The sequence below is a fragment of the Fusarium venenatum genome (assembly GCF_020744135.1).
Source record: "Fusarium venenatum strain MPI-CAGE-CH-0201 chromosome Unknown EDB82scaffold_2, whole genome shotgun sequence".
NCBI classification, from domain to species: Eukaryota; Fungi; Ascomycota; class Sordariomycetes; order Hypocreales; family Nectriaceae; genus Fusarium; species Fusarium venenatum.
In genome coordinates this window covers 4,984,331-5,002,844 of record NW_027072130.1, presented here as the reverse complement: position 1 = coordinate 5,002,844, position 18,514 = coordinate 4,984,331, and the positions used below count along the sequence as shown (strand labels likewise).

The 18,514-nt window shown below is 48.6% G+C and overlaps 9 protein-coding genes across 9 annotated transcripts; 3 read left to right on the top strand and 6 right to left on the bottom strand.

Moving 5' to 3' along the window:
- Positions 1 to 142: 142 nt before the first annotated feature.
- Positions 143 to 2,096, bottom strand: EDB82DRAFT_170564 (uncharacterized protein). The gene is made up of 2 exons (XM_025734779.2): positions 2,037 to 2,096; positions 143 to 1,976 (listed from the first exon to the last, which is right to left on the bottom strand). Exons 1-2 carry the CDS (start codon positions 2,084 to 2,086, stop codon positions 152 to 154), a joined length of 1,875 nt encoding a protein of 624 aa, XP_025585551.1. The 5' UTR covers positions 2,087 to 2,096; the 3' UTR covers positions 143 to 151.
- Positions 2,097 to 3,607: 1,511 nt separating this feature from the next.
- On the top strand, positions 3,608 to 6,612 carry EDB82DRAFT_498879 (alkaline-phosphatase-like protein). The gene has a single exon (XM_025734778.2). The coding sequence runs from the start codon at positions 3,892 to 3,894 to the stop codon at positions 6,511 to 6,513; it is 2,622 nt and encodes an 873-aa protein (XP_025585550.1). The 5' UTR covers positions 3,608 to 3,891; the 3' UTR covers positions 6,514 to 6,612.
- A 175-nt stretch (positions 6,613 to 6,787) lies between these two features.
- On the bottom strand, positions 6,788 to 7,142 carry EDB82DRAFT_524358 (uncharacterized protein; the record flags this gene model as incomplete). The annotated part of the gene is made up of 2 exons (XM_025734777.1): positions 6,788 to 7,038; positions 7,082 to 7,142. 2 exons carry the CDS (start codon positions 7,140 to 7,142, stop codon positions 6,788 to 6,790), a joined length of 312 nt encoding a protein of 103 aa, XP_025585549.1.
- A 328-nt stretch (positions 7,143 to 7,470) lies between these two features.
- On the bottom strand, positions 7,471 to 9,764 carry EDB82DRAFT_555455 (glycoside hydrolase superfamily; the record flags this gene model as incomplete). The annotated part of the gene is made up of 7 exons (XM_025734775.2): positions 7,471 to 7,907; positions 7,959 to 8,089; positions 8,136 to 8,273; positions 8,329 to 8,514; positions 8,563 to 8,972; positions 9,025 to 9,206; positions 9,259 to 9,764. The coding sequence occupies 7 exons, from the start codon at positions 9,762 to 9,764 to the stop codon at positions 7,574 to 7,576; spliced, it is 1,887 nt and encodes a 628-aa protein (XP_025585548.1). The 3' UTR covers positions 7,471 to 7,573.
- Positions 9,765 to 10,164: 400 nt separating this feature from the next.
- Positions 10,165 to 13,190, bottom strand: EDB82DRAFT_498874 (uncharacterized protein). Its single transcript, XM_025734774.2, has one exon. It carries the CDS (start codon positions 13,104 to 13,106, stop codon positions 10,299 to 10,301), a length of 2,808 nt encoding a protein of 935 aa, XP_025585547.1. The 5' UTR covers positions 13,107 to 13,190; the 3' UTR covers positions 10,165 to 10,298.
- Positions 13,191 to 13,615: 425 nt separating this feature from the next.
- EDB82DRAFT_498870 (uncharacterized protein) lies at positions 13,616 to 15,226 on the bottom strand. The gene is made up of 4 exons (XM_025734773.2): positions 14,713 to 15,226; positions 14,098 to 14,647; positions 14,028 to 14,050; positions 13,616 to 13,968 (listed from the first exon to the last, which is right to left on the bottom strand). The coding sequence occupies exons 1-4, from the start codon at positions 14,786 to 14,788 to the stop codon at positions 13,745 to 13,747; spliced, it is 873 nt and encodes a 290-aa protein (XP_025585546.1). The 5' UTR covers positions 14,789 to 15,226; the 3' UTR covers positions 13,616 to 13,744.
- EDB82DRAFT_498869 (uncharacterized protein) lies at positions 15,227 to 15,879 on the top strand. Its single transcript, XM_025734772.2, has one exon. The coding sequence runs from the start codon at positions 15,359 to 15,361 to the stop codon at positions 15,671 to 15,673; it is 315 nt and encodes a 104-aa protein (XP_025585545.1). The 5' UTR covers positions 15,227 to 15,358; the 3' UTR covers positions 15,674 to 15,879.
- Position 15,880: 1 nt separating this feature from the next.
- Positions 15,881 to 17,265, top strand: EDB82DRAFT_461141 (purine nucleoside permease). Its single transcript, XM_025734771.2, has 3 exons — positions 15,881 to 16,017; positions 16,066 to 16,213; positions 16,263 to 17,265. Exons 1-3 carry the CDS (start codon positions 15,928 to 15,930, stop codon positions 17,141 to 17,143), a joined length of 1,119 nt encoding a protein of 372 aa, XP_025585544.1. The 5' UTR covers positions 15,881 to 15,927; the 3' UTR covers positions 17,144 to 17,265.
- On the bottom strand, positions 17,266 to 18,462 carry EDB82DRAFT_498866 (uncharacterized protein). The gene is made up of 3 exons (XM_065608583.1): positions 18,077 to 18,462; positions 17,655 to 18,019; positions 17,266 to 17,608 (listed from the first exon to the last, which is right to left on the bottom strand). Exons 1-3 carry the CDS (start codon positions 18,319 to 18,321, stop codon positions 17,346 to 17,348), a joined length of 873 nt encoding a protein of 290 aa, XP_065464810.1. The 5' UTR covers positions 18,322 to 18,462; the 3' UTR covers positions 17,266 to 17,345.
- Positions 18,463 to 18,514: the final 52 nt, after the last annotated feature.

Sequence of the window (18,514 nt, the reverse complement as noted above, 5' to 3'; positions counted from 1 at the left end):
AGGGTGGAGATCCTTTTTGATGCCAGTATCCAATGGCAAATCACCATCTGACACTGTCAGAAACGCAGAGATGAGATTGCTGATATACGCACTTCATCTTGCAGCCGCACTATCTCTCATCTCGGCTGCCTGATCAACTCGATCGCCTCCCTCACTTCGTCAGTTCTGGCCAAAGCGTTATCACATCCCCCATCAAAGGCTTCCCGGCTGCCGACAGAGGCCTTCTGTGCCACTGAACCCTATCGAGATCACCCCTAACTTCAGCAGTCTCTTCCACTAGCCTCCATTCCCCATTCACTGGATCTTTGTCCAAAAAGCAGAACACAATCCGTTGACCACCTTCTTCGAACAAGTATTCTCTTCGTAAAAGACGACGCCACTGCTCTGAAAGTGCACCGTCTACAGCATTGATGCGCTCCACGCTTCTGTTCTTGAGAGCCAGCACATACAGTGAGCGCGCATTCCATATGCCATCCTGCCCGGGGTAATCTTTCAACATCCACATGGCTTCGTCCCGCAGTAAGGCATCTCGACAGAACATCGAGATGAGGAACAGGTGTAAAGCTACGCTGCACTGTAGAGACAGGTGATGCGCTGAGCTTTTCAAGCCTTGCTTTGCTGTTCGTAGACTTATGTCTGCCAGGGATAGATACTCGCGAAACAGTGGCGTCTTGGCCTGAACTGGTGCAGGGTCGTGAAAGTGCGTGAGATCCTCAAATGTACACGTGGCCAAATAGTGTAGGCGCAGATGAATAGCCCTCATGTATTCAATTGATCCAGGGTCAGACATGATGGCACGATTGAACAGTGGCATAAAGGCAGCTTCAAGGGCATGTAGTTCTTTCGCGGAAGCTTCGCAAATCTCTTGAATGCGAGGGTCGGCCATGATTTGCTTCCACAATTCCGACATCATGCTGGGATCAGTCGAGTCCAAAGCCCCAGACTTGTGGACAGCCTCCATCAACAGAGGACCTACAGCCAGTTTTGCGTTTCGACCTGTCATCCAATATCTCTCAAATTCGTCCAGGCTGTCGAGCACGGGCGGTAGCTTGTCGGCAGGACGATAAGATCGGGGCAAGTCACCAACCAGTCTCATGAAGGACTCGACCGTCTCCTGTTTAGCTCTTAGGCCTTTTGCAAAGTTGGGCACTGCTGGACTTTGGCCAACACTTCCTTGTAGAACCAACCGAATCTGAGGCAGTAAGTGGATAAAGATGTCTGCCACCACTGCAATGAGAGGCTTCGGGTTAGGGGCCACGGATGTCATCAGTCGTGAATCCGGGTCTGTCACCAGGGCAAGTAGCATGGCTAAGCCATGGTTGATGTGGTCCAAGGCGGCTTTCCTGTTACCGCGCAGGATCTCGAAACAGAGGAACAGGATTGAAAGAAACACTGCATCTTGCATACAGGGCTGTTGACTCTGTAACCTCAAGGCATGGCAGTAATGAGCAACAGCATTTCGATAATCTGGGTCGTTCTGTGCAATTTCACTCTCAATAATCTGCGATGATCCGAGTGTCCCATGGTGATTCTTGGTAAACCACTTGCTCAAAGCTCCGATAGCAATAGCAGCGTGCCGTACCACGTCGTTTGTGCGAGCAACCTGTGGTAATGTCACAGCCCACAGGTCATTATTGAAGCCAGCGGCAATCCATGGACTCTGCACAACTCCCACAAATTCATCAAAGTAAATCACGCTATCAGCGTCTCTAAAGTCCAGACAATCATGAACGAGATGCAGCTGAGCCTTCAAAGGTGCGACGCGAGTAACTTGTTTCGAGTCCCATTGAATTTGAGGAGGCGATGCATTTCTTTTCTTAGTCGGTATGATGTAGCCTTCACATTTCCGTCGATTTCTGGTACAGTTACCACATTGAGGTTTGGCTTCGTCACATTTGACGTGACGCTTCTTACAAGTGATGCAGCCTGTCCGGACTTTGTTTGTACTTGTACGAGGAATCTTTGGTTTGCTTGACCTGGTTCTCATCAGTGTCTGGAATTACCAACTAACAGCTAACTGACGGGGCAATTGTTACTTTGCTAGTTCTTGAGTGTACATAAGTACAAAGTCTGGTTTCGTGTCCATGTTGTTTGTGTCTTTGTGTTGATAGTCAGTGACATCTCCAGGGAGTAAGACGCCTGGACAGGAGCTGGATGATGGTTAATTGCATATTGGCGGGATTAGCGAGGAACCCGCCAAGCCTGAGGTCGTCCCATCTCATCCAACTCTTTGGAATCCAGAATATGATCAGTGTTTCGTCTAAAAGATATAGGCAGCTTATTCGCAATCCACATAGAGATCCTCTGCGTTTTCCTCAAACATCTTTGAGCTTTTTGTCTTTCTCAGAGTAGGTAACTCGAACGCTCTATGGTAATGACGTTGGTGAGTTGGAGTTTACCCTACACCTTCGTAATTCCTAGAACTCGCGCATGTGGGAAGCTATCTTTCTCTTTTTATTTTTTATAATGGATTTGGATGTGTAGATTAAGAGGCGCAAATGAAGGTCGGCCCTTTTTCAAGAATACTTTGTTTACCAACCATTTTTGCGGGTTCACGATCGCTCTGTTGAGAATCGTGTTTGGATGTCAATTTGCTGGCGAAGCCGTTGCTAACCAACGTATTTAGAGTTGCTATCTACGCCATATGCTCCGGCTCTTCCACTCGATTTCTTTGAAGTCATCATGTGGAAATATATTCTACTCGGCATTATTTGCCAGTGGAGAATACGCAAAAGTGCAATTTATGGCGGAAGACAATTCCATTCAATTGGAATGGCCGATGATAAAAAATACTTTGCGACTCGCAGCCATCAGCCGAGTGTTCAAGTATCCGTTAGCAGATCCAGGAGTCTCCGGGGTCCCATAACTCTTTACGACCTGTTGGCTTCCATTGGTAGACGCACGATCTTTCAAATTGGGGGCGGAGTCAAGTGCCAGTACGGGCTGCGGTGAGTTAGCAGAGAAGTTTTGAGGAACTGTGGCAGTGTTTGTAGGTATCATCTGATGACAGCGGCACATTCATCATTGTGATTTGGGTTCACTTTAATGTAAAAAAGTGCATATTCGGCAATAGCCTAATGTAGTGGTGACCGATTCATCGAGTCAGTTGACACTGCCTGGGTAATGTAGTGGAGAAGATCATCGTTTGCTTCAATGCTGCAAAATGGAAAACTCAGGAGAAAAGACTGCGACAACTAGCTGATTGACGCCAGAATTTGTATCACATTTTAATTTTTGTCGAGGGAATAGCACAGGGCTGAATTAACAGAATCATCACTGAAAAAGCTAGAGCTTACCGCCCGGGCGTATTCTAGACTTCTTTCTTGGCTTTGTGCCCCTCTTTGGCGTCGCTGAGCCCCTGGAAGAATGACCAGGCAGCCCCAATCATCATCTTACCCGGCCCGTCATAACGGATCTAGACCCCTGAATAACCTGGAGCGACGAAACGAGGCTTCCTTCAATCTACTGTACCCCGCCAGGAACAGCAATAGCAAATTGATCTTCAATGCCGTCCGGGCAATGGAAATAACGTAAAACAGAGCATGACAGCGCCTCTTTTTGACTAAAAAATGTAATTGTATGGATACATATAGCTTACGTGGGCCCTGTTTCGTTTCTATGGAATTGTGATAGAACCCCTTCCCATTTTTATTCACTCTTTCAACATCTTGGCATTATTGCTTATGCCAAAGCTTGTTTTACGGGAACCAAAAAAAAGACCCCTTTTTGGACTGTCTGTCATGTTTCGCACTGGCTTGCGACCATCAACTGGGTAATTTCTCCATCACTGCCTTCCTCGGCCTTTGCGCCAAAGGAAACCGCCAACAGCCCTACGGCTGTCTCTTCTCATCTCCGACTCTACTACTTCGACGATACACCCTTTGATTCACTATGAATATACCTGCGCCTGCCAAGGCCGTGGCACGTTGCCTCTCCAGCGCCATCTTGCGCTTCGCCAACCGTCGATTCTTCTTCACCTTCACAGCCTTGGCCGTGTGGAGTGCCAAGATCATTCACATCCATGACCATCACACAGCCGTTCATCCTATCCTCCTGAGAGAATGGGGTTATTCCTTCGTCGCCCAGGACATCGCCGTCCTCACCTTTATCCGACTTCTTCTTGACCACTGGGTCACCGGCCTACCGTTCCTACTGCGCGTCCTCATAACCCTCTGCAATGGCCTATTCATGTTCTACAATGCTGCCTTCAGCATCATCTTCGTCTCGTTCTACCTCGCCGCCGGCTCCGAAATCCATCTCCGAAACGTTTCCCTACCTACCGATCCCTCGTCACGAGCCCTAATACTCTCGGGAAGTCTGTCGTTTGTTATGGTCCTTTGCGCGACCTTTGTCTCGGCATGGCTGTTCCAGAATATCTGCTACACTCTGTATGGCTACTTCGCAGACGTCGTCAATTGGCCCTTTGCTACAACATGGCATCTGTTCCGCCGACACGTCTTGCGCAAGAGCAATTACTCCCAGGTTCCGCAGCTGGACATCGAGGAACAAGTCAAACGTACCAGCGATGAGTACGACGATATCGTCGAGTGGGATGCCGAAATACGACGGTCGGTGCCGCGTTTTGCCTGCAAGGTGGTCACCAACATGATCGTCTACACAGCAATTGCCTGCATTGTCCTAATGCTCATTTATGCATCATACGAACGACCGATCGACCGATCCCTAATATTCCTTTCGTGGACGCCCGCATTGATGCCTTTCGTCGACCTTTCCGCCTCGTCGCCTGTCCTACAAAACCTGCCTCAGATTCTCGACGTTGGTATCCACCGGTCATGGGACAAAAAGTCAGCTCTCAGCATGCCACCAAACATGGAATGGCTGCCTGAGGACACAAAGTTGTCCGGCTTTGAGGACTGGTATGATGGCAAAGACCATTACAATGCAGACGCCGATCCCCTTAGAATCTCGAACCTCGACAAAGATGTCATTTCCGAACTACGAAACAAGCTACAAGATGTCCCCGTCCGGCACGTTCTCCTATTCTTCCTCGAAAGCACCCGCAACGATGTCTTCCCTCTCAAGAAGGACACTGTAGTGTGGGATAAATTGGTCGAAAGCTATGGCGAAGACGGCCTTCCACCGGATGCCATGCGCCGACTCGCGACTTTGACCCCGACTGCGAACTTCATCACCGGCGACTACGATGATGGCTTCAACCACTTGAAGTCGGACCAAGTGAAGCGAGGCGGCGTTCGCTTCACCAACGCCCACACGACAGCGACATATACACTCAAGAGCTTGGAAGGCACGCTTTGTGGCATTTCACCTCTACTGGCAGACTTCAACCTTGATTACAAACACCACCTATACCAACCCTGTCTGCCACAAATCTTCAATGCCATGAACCAGGTGAGCGCTTCCGCAGGTGACGAATCACATGCCTACAATGGGTCACATTGGCAATCCTACTTCTACCAGGCCTCTACCATGGCGTACGACAAGCAGTACGAAATGATAGCTGGCATCGGATTCCCTGATGAACACATCATCAATCGAGAGTACCTGCAATCGGACAATGCGACTCACGGCCGCGTCACACTGCCCAACATTAATGCCTTCGCTTTCGAGGAGGATCCCCTCGAAGATTATATTCGCGATGCCTTTGTCTCGGCAAAGGAAAAGAACGAGCGTGTTTTCCTCTCGCACATTACCAGCACAAGCCATCACGCCTTCAAGTTGCCCGAGAAGGAAAAGTACGTCCCAGTTGCGAACGGTCTCGACATGCTATCGCATTACATCAACACCGAAAATTACGACGACAGATGGCTGCGCAAGGTTCTGAATCTGCTGGATGAGCAAGGTGTTGCCAACGAGACTTTGATGGTGTTTGTCGGCGACCACGGTCTTTCGATGCCTGAAAATGGCATTGTTTCGCCGTATTACAATCCGAACATCGGCGTCGATCACGTTCCTTTGGTGCTTTCGCATCCATTGCTGCCGGCTTTCGACGTCCACGATGCAGTACACTCGTCGCAGATTTTACCCACGATCCTTGACCTCCTTGTCGAGACAGGCTCTTTAAACAATGGTAGCCAACAGGTTGCCTCTGATCTGATGCGCAACTACGAGGGACAGTCCCTCATTCGCCCGCAGATAAACCAGAACGAAACCACCGGTCAGGGAAATTGGCAGTTCACAGTCGTCAACCCTGGCCGTGCCATGGTAACCGGTCGCGACGCCCGCTACCCCGAACGTCACCTCGTTGTACCTCTCATCGACAACATTGAATGGCGCTTCACCAACCTCACCAACGATCCACGTGAAGAGTACTCTATCCAAGGCTTCGAGTTTGGATCCTTCATTGATAGTATCAGACATGAGCTTCATAGACAACATGTCTTGTCACCTGAGGAGATTCACGCAGTAGAAAACTGGGTACAAGAAGGGGCTTCTATAGCTCGCTGGTGGGTGGAGGAGAACAGTAAGCGATGGCGATTTGGGCCATACGCGGAATTCAAGCTCAAGGAAAAGATGCCCTTGACACCTCCTTAATGACTTGACTTGCATATCATTGTTAGGCGTTGGATGGTTGGTTTCACCTTGTATTTTTTGGCGTTGAGGAAGAATGGATTGGGTATAAATAGATGGCATTGCCAGAAACATTTGTATAACTTGTTCATTACGATCTACCCAGTGTTTTCACGTTCCGAATCGTCTCCTCGTGAACAGTATGTTGTTGCCTGATTGATGTACCAGCAAAGAACCCCGGACTCTGCCCAGGACTCTTCTACTTGCCGAGCAGTCCATTGGTCGCCTTTTGTGACTGTTACCAATCTCCCATGAATTTCGGATAGCTTGGGACTTTGACCTCTCGATGAGGATATACCCCGCCCGCCTGCTGTTGCATGCCCGCCCACTTTGTCTTTGTTAGTTCTCTCTTGAGTTCCTCCTCGGTCATCTCTTTCGAAGACTCTTCAGTGCCCTTCTCCAAGTCGCTCTCTTTCTTGACTGGATCCTTTGAGAGTTGGCTTTCCTTTTCATTCACGATTTCCCAGTCGTCATCTTTGTCGGTTTCTGCTGTAACAGTTAGCCCTGTGAAACAAAAAGGTAGAGATCGTACCTGTTGTGATGGGTCGCTCATGGGTGCTTGTAGGCTTCTCGGCGCTGGCGCTTGACGACATTTTTTGTATTGCCCGAGTATCTGAGATTAGGGGTTTCGATAGAATTATGTTGTTATTGTGGTTGATTTGAAGAATGAATAAAGAATGATTGACCTCGGGGGCGGCTGACGTACGCTGGGTGAGTGGCGAGGTTGAGAGATTCCCTGCTGCTTGTTGATCTCGTGACCAACAAACACCTAGTGATTTGTTCATTTTTGTTTCTTCCCAAATTGATGTACTATACATAAAGTGTCGATTTATGTTCAAAATTCCAGGATTCTTGTAAAACTGGAGTTTTGCGACCGTAGGCTATTGCGAGCGTTGAGGGCAGATTCTTGAGACGTCTGAAATGAGGACACAACTCAATGCCTGTCGCTTGACGTTCAAGAATACAAACGGATGCAATTAAAGCTAAAAGACTATCGAATAATGCCGAAGAGTATTGAATTACACTAGAGGTCTAGTAGAGACCCAGACCTTCCCTGTCCATCATCATCAAACTCCATTCCACCTCTCGAAGCAGCAGCCTGGTACACGCTTGCGATCTCGCTCTGCCACTTCTCAACATCCGGTCTCACGAAGCGACGGTCATACGTGATCAAACCATTGACTTCACCCTCAACGTCGCTGGTCTGAGTATATACAGCGCCACTACAAGCGAAACGCTGGGTTTGCTCACGGATATCTCGAAACAAGACACCGGACCGATAGTTGTACGAATCAAGATCTTTGTTGATCTCGTACGTTTCCGGGATACTGTCGATGGCTTGTTTGACGTTCCAAAGACTGAGATAAAGTCAGAGAGATACAAATTCAGAACATTGAGGAGGTACTTACTGCTCAATTGAGACGTTATGGCCGATACCGCCGTATTCACCAGCGATGCCGATGCGTTCTGGATCATATGGCGTCTTTGGCCGGGAGTAAAAAGGCGTACCACACTGGGGTGCAGCGTAATTGTGGTTATCCTAGAAAATGTTAGTCTGTGCCTTTGCTTCTGGACGGTTGACTCACATGGAAGTCACCATAGCCGTGGTCATCCCATCCGCTGACAGAGTTGATGAGTCGCGAGTTGTCAAGCTTGCGGACAAGCTGTGTAAGGTCCTCCTCGGGTGAACCATCTCGTTGGCCCCATCCTTCGTTGTAGATGACCTGTCGATGTAAGTAAAGAGCCCAAATCTTGCAATTGAATGTATGTTAAGCTTACCCAGGTTGTGATTGAGGGATAACTCTTGTGTTGATTGACTAGAATCTCAAGCTGTCGCTTGAACTCGGCTTGCTCTGCATCATTAGGCTTGCGGTTGCCGTCTGCTGGCAGACTTGGCATGTCCTGAATAACGAGAAGACCGAGCTCGTCGCATGCCTGGTAAAAGAGATGAGGTTCGTATTTGATCTGGAGCAGTCAGTGGAGATTTCGAATTTAAATTATAAATGCACTTACATGCTTCCTCACCATGTTAAAGCCAAACTTCTTCAACAGCTTTAGATCAGAAACCATCGCCTCTCGGTTGGGTGGCGTGTGCAAACCATCAGGCCAGTACCCTTGATCAAGAGTACCGAATTGAAATACAAACTCACCGTTGAGTAACGGTCGTGTGACGTTTTCTACTTTGCCTTTCGAAATAGTTCGGAAGCCTGTGTAGCTGTGGACTTCATCTCCACTGCCGAGTGTTACGGTTAGGTTGTAGAGAGTAGGTGAATCGGGCCACCACAGCTTGGGCGACTTTGCGGTGAAACTGAACTCCTCGTCTGTGGTGCCATTGTGAGAGGCAACGCTTGTGCCGCCTTCTCCTCCAATGGTGACTTGAACGGGTTTGCTGGACTCTCCTGACGTGTGGACCGTAATGACAACTGAGAGGAAGTTAGTACAGTGTATTGTTGAGCAGAGTTGGGCATCACCCACCTTTACCGTCTGCACCAGCTGCTACATCAAGTTCAGTGATGTAGTTGTCTTTGGGAACAGCTTCAAGCCAGACTTGCTGCCAGATGCCGGAACAAGAGCGATAGAAGATGTGACTTGGACGCAGGGTCTGTTTGCCAATGGGAATGACTTGATCATCTGTCGGATCGCTCACAAAGACGAGTCTATATACGTATTAGGGGACGCCCTAAAGCGTGGACTGACAAGATGACTTACAATTCATTCGACTCTCCAAACTTGACATCGTCGGTAATGTCAATGGTGAACCTATCATACCCTCCAATGTGATTCACCTTCTCTTCACCATTCACAAAAACAGTCGAGTTGTAGTCCACAGCCTCAAAATGAAGCAAAACGGTCTTGTCTTCCCATTCATCCGGTACTTCAAATGATCGCTGGTACCAGAATTCCCGTTGATCAAGGATCTGTAGTCCCGACAAGGCGCTTTCAATACAAGCTGGGACCAGCACTTCACGGTCTAGAGTCCCCTCCGGTGGATCAGACAATTCACCATCGCCTCTCCAAGTCCAGATACCGTTGAGGCTCTTCCATGCCTCGCGTTTGAGCAGTGGTCGTGGATGTTCAGGCCATGGGTTAGTGCCAACCTTGTAAGTCCAGTCTGTATCAAGTGGTGGTTTCTGGACCTTGTACTTTGTCTGCGCAGAGACGAATGACAGCGAACAAAGCCCCGCGAAGGAGACCACGCTCTTTAGCCAAAACATGATTTTAGATGAGGGCTACACAATGATCAAAAGACTACCGAATGAGAGACCACTCGTCCCTTTTATAATGCCTTGAACGTTTCCTTCCCCGCATACCAAACCAGCATCTTAACGCAGAGCTTAACCGTATGACGTCTACAAGCGGCAGCACAAGACTCATCATACTATTTCCAGTGCCAGACACCCCGCACCACTGTAGATCATTGCATTAAATCGCCCAAACGCACGAGAAACCCCTGTAATTTGGAGCCTAGAGACACAAAAATCCCCCGAAGGATTAGGCTTTGATTAAGACCAGCAACATTAGCTTTGCCGACGTTGTATTCGAAACTCCTTTCAGCATGGAATGGTCTGATCGCCATATTTAACATTCACGTGCTACCATTGGATCTTGAATATACTCATAAGAAGTGTCGTATTTAATGTCATAGTGCATAACTAGCTGATAACTACCTGAGTTATTGTTCCCTGAAAAGACTAAATCATAAAACCATGCATTGCTCCATGCCCAACTCATGTCCCAATCGCAATTGCTCAGTCAAAGTTGTTCTCTTGGAATGTACTTCGAAGAGGCATCTCGTTATCGTAGCTACCAGCCTCCTTCTTCATGTGCCTGTCAAAGCTCTGTGTTGACATCTGCACCTTCTCGAACCAAGTCCTATCTAGAACAGGTGCCGCAGGAGGGCTCTGGCCACGGGATAGTGCAAGCTCAGCCTGCGTCGCGTGGTTGTGAATTGCAAGACTGGAAGCAATCTGGAATGCGCTTCGGATCTGTCGTCCGTTCCAGCAACCAGTTGACCTGGCAAGCTCCTCGTAGTGCTTGGAAGCAAAGTCGATGATCTCGTTCTCCTTGATCACCAACGCGGGCTCGCCAGTCATGCGGTGGCGTTCGGCCTCAATCTGCTTGAGCTTACCGATGTTGAGACGGAAGATGTCGCGGGTTTGAGTCTTGTCAAGAGGAGGGTAGTAGAGAGACAGATGGATACGAGACTTAAAGGCCTCGTCAATGGTGCCAACTCGGTTGGTGGTCAGGAAGAGGAGACCGTTGTAGTACTCAAGAACTCGGAGGAAAACAGAGACAAGAGCATTGCGCTTCATGTCTTGCTTGGATCGCTGAGTCAGGAACACGTCGGCCTCGTCAAGCAGAAGGACGCAGTCCCAGAGATGCGCGAGGCGGAAGACATTCTTGAGAGCATTCTCAACGGCATGAGGAGTGAGACCTAGATCACCGCAAGTGATGACAAACAGAGGCTTGCGATTCTCCATGGCGACAGCCTCTGCCGTAGCAGTCTTGCCGACACCAGGAACACCATGCAGAAGGACCACGAGACCTCGGCCCTTTCCTTGGATCAGATCCTGGCTAGGTCCCTCAGCAGCAGCATCCGCATACTTGCGCTCAAGGACCTTTTTCTGGAAATGAGACATGACCAGACCGCGAACAACATCCTTGTAGTCAGTCTGGATGCGAAGGTTCTCAAAGACGCCAGGCTCACGTCGCACGGGCTTGAGAAGGTTGAGGTCGATGGGCAGGAAGCGACGCTCCCGCAGGGCGTATGCGAACATGCGCTTGGGAAGAAGAACGAGGTCCTCGTCGCGGAGCTCGAGAGCCTTGGGGTTGGTCTCAAAGGTTCGGCTTCCCTTGACACGAACCCGAAGGAAAGCGTCGACAGCGAGGTTGTCCCTTCGCTGTCGAGCCTCAACACCATCGGCGTTCTGGATGATCTCGTTTTGCGAGTAAGCCAAAGTGTGTCTTGTGCCGTTGAACCAGTGTTGGATGGGCATCTCGTCATCCTTGATCTCACATCGCGAAGACTTGTTCACGGTGAGTCTGTGAAAGCGAGGTCGCCAGTCTGGCATCTTCTGGTATGCCTCTGTGAGATCGACAATCACATCACTCTCCACGAACTCAGGATGGCGCATCTTCTCATAACCCTCACTTTCGAGGATCTCATCATCAGGCTCGGTGCCATTGGAGGGAGGGTTTCTTGTCAAGGTCCATGCACTGTACTGTTGATGACGGTCATCGATGAAGTTGACGAACTGTCGGCCTTGATCCTTCAGTGTCTTCAGCAGTTGCTTGTGGTCATGGCGGTAGCGGATGGGGAAGACTTCGAGGGACTCGATAGATCTCTCTCCAACAAATGACTCAATCTCGAACGTGCGACGCACGGCACCAAAGTTGTTTCCGTCGTGATCAATGTAGTAAGCGGAGATCTTGAACTTGGAGTTCTCATCAATCTGCTGCTCATCGGCGAAGAAGTCCCAGCCAGATGTGGGATAAGAGGTTTCAGGCTCTGGGCTGCGGGTTCTGTACACACGCCACACTTCGTGGTATCGTCCCCCGGTCTCGCCAGAGGCAGGCATGTAGATGAGATCGCCAGTGCGGAATAGGGCCCAGAGATCGTCGAATTTGACACGGTCGGCAGCTGAGTCATCGAAGCGGTTGTAGAGAGGAACGACTTCCTTGTCGATGAAGTCGACATAGCAGCGCATGTCGCGGAGAGCCTCGGGGCTATCCATGAGATTGTCGTAGTCCTCATCTTCGTTAGAGTCAACAGACAGGAGAGACTCTGTCTCATCCTTGTCGTCCGCATCGCCTTCACCTTCACCTTCACCTTCACCGTCAGCCTTGACATCAATCACCTCAGGCTCGGCATCGGCGACATCAAGCTCGACCGCGTCAGAGCTTTCGCTCGCAACTTCCTCAAAGTCAGCCCACTTCTCCTCAAGCGTGTTGAGAATCTCTCGCATCTTGGGCTGGAAGTGGACGAGGGCCTTGAAGGGGCGCATGAAAGTTCGAGGAGCTGATCGCTTCTCGGTATCATTCATGAGAGCAGTCAAATGACCAAGAATAGGCTGTGACTGGATACGGATGCGCTGGATATCGGCATCCGAGGAAAGGGCAGAATCGCCCTTCTTGTCCTTTTTGGCCTTCTCATAGGCATCGACCTTCTTCTTCTGAGGCCCCTCAAGAAGTCCAAGACTGGGGTAGTTGAGCCAGTTCATACGGAGACGGGCCATCTCCTCACGTCTTCGAAGAGCATGCTCGCGACGAATTTGAGCTTGGGCACCAGGACCAGACATAAGAACATCGACGGCATAATCAGGTTGGTCGACGTCTTGGTATCTGTTCTTGAAGTTGTCAAAGTTGACCTTTCGGACTTGTGGGATCTTGGGTCGCCATTTAGAGGCAGTTCGGCGCTGGTCGGAAAGAATACGTTCTCGTCGCTCTGCTTCTCTCTTGAGAGCCATGTACTCTGCATCGCTCTCCTTGGTATGGCGTGTGTTGTTGTCGCGACGGTTGGCACGTCTAGCCTTTGCGGCTTGTGTTGTGCGAGCCATTGTTGCTTATGTTATGGTGTTGGATGATGGGAAGATGATGATTTGAATTGAGATTATTCTCTAGATATGTCCTACTTATACTACATTTTTGATGTATAACTTGCCTGAGAATAATGAGGCCCTCTCTTAAGTCCCTTGGTCTATCATCGTGAATCCTACCAAGCCTCTTTGCCGGGCTGAGTCACTCGCCTTACAGTGTAACCTCAGCACTGTCGGTGATAGAGGATCCATCCCCAGAGCAGTGAGTCCCTGGAAAATAGGCAGCAGTGGCGAAGCCTAGTGGGCGGCCGCGCTAATGCTGATTGCCGAACGCCAGCTCAGTCTCACCTCAGCGTCCTCGACCTTGACGAACCAATTATTCCTCAGTAAGCTTGAGATTGTTTCAGATACGCAAAGCTAAAGATGCATCTGCAATGCATTGTACAAGGCAGCAACTGTACGATATTCGAATATTGCACCTATTACTTATCCCATACCCACTAATCCTACACTGTAAGTTTGGGACTTTGGTTCGATTGGTATGCATCTCGGCGATTACTCTTTTGGGTCATCAAGAATGACTCGTTCAATAAAACACTATCAATCAGCTGTGAGGCTCTTGATTATATTGGATACAATCCTTCCATAGAGTTTGTTATCTAATTTGTAGTGGGGAAGTTGCCCAAACGACCGCCATCAACCACTATAACTGCGCCATTGCAATATCCGCCTGCTCTCGACGCAAGATAGAGAAACGTTCCCGACATGTCCTTCTCGTCTCCCATTCTTCGAAGTGGCGCAATTGATGTCGGGATCGCTCCAGGTTGTCCAGATTCATCCGAGTACATCTTGACAATTGGTTCAGACATTTCACTGGGGAATACTAGACAGAAGATATTAGAACAAGATGCTCTCTGGGTCAGAAGGGAAAGTTGAACCTACATCCTGGGCAGATACAATTGGCACTATCTCTATTAGTTTTGGAGCCTCATAATTGAGATGAAAGACTCACCGAATGTTCCATTGAGGCAGAGCAACTGCGAGCTGCTTCGCTGCATGAACAGCACCTGCTTTGGACTGTCCATAAGCCCAACCACCGGGAGCCTTCTTATTGAAAGCAGCAATAGAGCTGGTAACAATAATTTGAGACGTCTGTTCAACGTTGCCTTTTTCATTGCCCTTCTTCAGCAACTCGAGGAAAGCCATGCTAGTAAACCAGACCGAGGCAGTGTTGATGGCAAACGTGTTGACGTAAGCGTTGAAATCAGTGTCAAAGTTGGTCTTTGCCCATTCCTCCAAGGAAGTTTCGGGAGTAATAGGCTTGACTTGGGGCCCTCCAATCCCACTGTTGCAAACTAGAAGATTTATGTATCCAGCATCCTTCTCGATCTGTGACACGGTATTCTGGAGATCCTCTTTGGAGGTGACGTCGCATTGAACTCCAACGACCCTATCGCCCAATGAGCTGACTACCTCATCCAGCTTTTCCTTTCTTCGACCGGCGATGTATACCTTGGAAGCACCATTCTGAAGCAGAGCCTTGACAAACATGAGGCCAATGCCTGGGAAGTTGTCAGTTACACGAGGAACTGATCACTGGATGCTGCCATGCTTGTGATTGACTAACCAGTGGCACCGCCTGTCACTACTGCAACAACGCCATCGACATTGAAGAGTGAACCAGCATCGAGTTCTGAAGTCATGGTTTCGAAGTTGAATTGTGTGACAGTATCTTTCCTGAGGAATGGCAATCGCTGAGGCAATTCCCACTATATTTATGTTGCTGCTTATTAACTGCCCCGCTTGTATGATTCAATGACTTCAATCTAACGTTAACTGTCATCTCACGATTGGCAAATCCAGTCGGCTCGGCTCGGCACTCAACCCCACCAAGACCTCTTCATGCCGTAAAGTGCGCCCTTTGAATGCTCCGATATCAGTAGACGACTATTGTCACAAGTAACTAATGGATCAGATTTACAGCAGATGTATTTGTTATGATCTTCATTTCTTATTAGCCAAGTCAAGTATGCTTCTTTATCCCACGGCTGCACGAGCTAAATGGCTTGCCTCCGAGTCTGCCTTGGCTTGAAACAAGGCAGATAGATATTATGATTCTTCTATCGATATAACCCTGGGCAGCGATAATCAATATGATTTTTTCTCTATCTCATCCAGTGACTAGTCATCATCTGCCATTTTTATAATGCACGTCTATTTGTAATCATCACCTGAAAGACTATCCAAGCCTAGAACTTAGTATCTACAACATCATGTCACAAGACGCAGCGACACATCTCTCAAATATTGCAAAAGCGAACGGAATTGAAGTTCCCTCGACTCCCCGGGACAAAACCAAGGTTGATCCGTTTTCCTTGTTCGAGCGAGTTTTGCAGAGACCAAGCGGCGCAGAGTTAGCTGCCAATACAGAACGACTTTCTGCTTTAGCAAAAGACTTCCGACAAAAGCAAAAGGCTATTCAAAGACAGAAACGGAAGGAACAAGGCATGAATCTTGTTATTATGGGGTGTCCGATATTGTTTGTAGCAGGACTGTGGTACTGGTTCTTGTGCAAAGAGTGGACTTGATATCGGGATTGTTTGTTCATGCATTGATATCAGAGATAAACTTCCGAGTCTGACATGATGATACGAGTTTGGAAATATCGTGGGCCTCGGCTGTGAGCTAGGATCCAAGATAAGAGAATGTAGGCTTGGTGACGGGTCACGCCACCCTGACCCCGCTTGAGATTAGATGGTCTCACTTTGTCTTGTTTAATTACCTCAAATCAGTTTCTAGAAACCATCTTTAACGATTGCATCTCTGTGAACAATAAGAGACCATGAGTGAACAGAAGTTAAACCAACAAGGGCTTGCTGCCACGCAGGCACAAGGCGAGAAGATCTCACCTAAAGTTCTGTTGATTGCCATGGTATGAGTACTCTGCCACAGGACGTTGGGTCATTCTAATCAGTATTAGTTCTATGAAGAGTCAAGGAACTGGCTTGATCCTTCGAGTGCTCTCCAATTTCCTCGAAAGATACGCGTTCCGGGTCTGGCTCGTGGTTACGAAGACATACATGTCACCGAAGATGGCGATGTTGCACTCTTGGTTGTTGGCACAGCCTGTAAGAACTCTGGAAGAACCAATCTGAACATCTAATGACTTGATACCAGTGATAAATGCATCCTTATCCATTAGCGCTCTCTTAACGTCGCCAATCTTCGATCTGACAAAGTCGTACTTTATCTTGACTGGTATCGCAGGCGTCAACCCTAAGAGAGCCACTATTGGTTCTGTTGCGTTTGCCCGGTTTGCTGTTCAAGTCGACACTCAACTTGAATTTGATGCAAGAGAAGTTCCCTCAGAATGGGGATCCGGGTATGTTCCCATGGGAGCTGACAAGCCCGATCAGTTCCCTGGAATCGTGCATGGATCTGAAGTATTCGAGCTGAACAGTGCTCTTCGAGACTATGCCTTTTCTGTTGCCAAGGGCATAAGTCTCCAAGATTCACCAGTGGCCGCTGAGAACCGAGGTTTGTGGAAGAACTCACCTGAAGGTATTTTCGACACAGCAACGCAGGAGCCAAGTGTGCTCGAAGGTGACGTTCTATCTTCAAACACTTTCTGGCACGGCCATCGTATCTCTGAGGCAATGGAGAGAGTCGCTAAAGTATACACTTCTGGACAAGCCGAGTACACCATGACAGCACAAGAGGACAACGCGTTGTTGGCAGGACTTTTGAACGCAGCACTTCAAGGAAAAGTCGACTTTTCTCGCATCTTGCTTATTCGGTCTGCTTCAAACTTTGATCGCGGTCATGAAGACAAGCCTCATCAACTTCCCTTTGTCATGGACAAGGGAGGCTTGGGGCCTTCAACTCGCAATCTGTATCTTACAGCTTTCAAAGTCATCGAGGGGATCCTGAACGAGTGGCCTACCAGGTTTGAGGCTGGTATAGCTCCCCAAAACTACATTGGCGATATCTTCGGTTCACTTGGTGGTAAGCCTGGTTTTGGAGATAAACATGGCATCGATCAGATAAGGTCACACTGAACCAGATATTGCGTACTACCTCGGGGTATGGTTCGAAATGGAGACACTTCTGTAATAGGAACAAGAAAATAGACGGCTTAAAGAAACCCACGAATTACATAATCTCAACCTGAACAAATCATTAACGCGTTTCTCAAAATAGATATGACATGAATTAACAAAGAGGCCCCGATATCCCGCATAGATAATCGTTCAAGATGTCTCAAAGTAGAGTCTTGTATGCCACCGCTCCCAAGCCAACTGTAACAGTAGTCACCATAGCCAAGCCCGGCAGAGCACTCCACGTGTATCTCTTACTAGTCTCAGCTACTCGGTCATCCCATCCGGAAGCTTTGTTGGCATGAGGAAACGGTTCATCTGGAACTGGCTTGTCCAAGAACTTGCACAGGGGTTCCCAGCCATCTTGAACAGTCCACTCCAGAAGTCGCTCTTTTGGGACTAGGCCGCGGATCATGTTGCAATGTTCTAGATGAAAGTTAGCAGCTTCTCTGCATAGCTTTAAAGATCTTACCTTTGTAAACCCATTTTCCATTTCTTCCTATTCCCGTGTCAATGTCGCCATCCAAAGCTCGGAACAAACCAGGCCACATGAAGCGCCTATAAACATGCCACACCCAGAACAGCTCCTTTCCAAGGCAAGAAAGCGCAAAAATCAGCCAGCTGTCCCAGACACTGAGCAAGGTCTTGATGGCACTTTGATGCCATGCGTCCAAATCTTTGCGGTAATTAAGGACTACCTTGGCATCAGGATATGCAGCAATGAGTTCGGCAGCAAAGACGGATGCTGCGGCATCTGTGACCGCGACACAATGGCCAAGAATTTCATCAAAGTCCTCCTTGGTGATGTTCGTATTTCCATCAACAGGTCCAAACCATATGATACAAAGTCAACAAGGGATCGAATAGATAAGGCAGCCAAGGATGATGACCTACTTCTTTCGGCACAGTTGAACCCACTTTGATGCGGCAGGGGGGTTCTCATATACGATATCCCAGCCATGATAAGTATGATCGTATCCGAGTTTCAGAAGAGCAGTTTGAAGTGACTCAGTCCCAGACCTTGGCGGGCCCACACATAAAACCTGCATGGGTTTAGTTCGCCGGCGTGGAGGAGGTTCTGGCACAGCATAGACATAGTTTTCGAGAAAGCGCCAATACCAACTATTGAGAGACGTCATTTTGTCAGATCGTGTTTTGAACTATTATCAGTGTATTTGAACGGAGTATGCCTCGATGAATATGTAAGATCGAAGGATCCCATGACGTAAACACTGGTTTTTCGTATCAGCAGGTTTTTGAGGGCTGACATGAGGTGCCAAGCATATTTGACGGCGTCATTTTCTGACAGCTGAGTAAGATACTACCCTACAT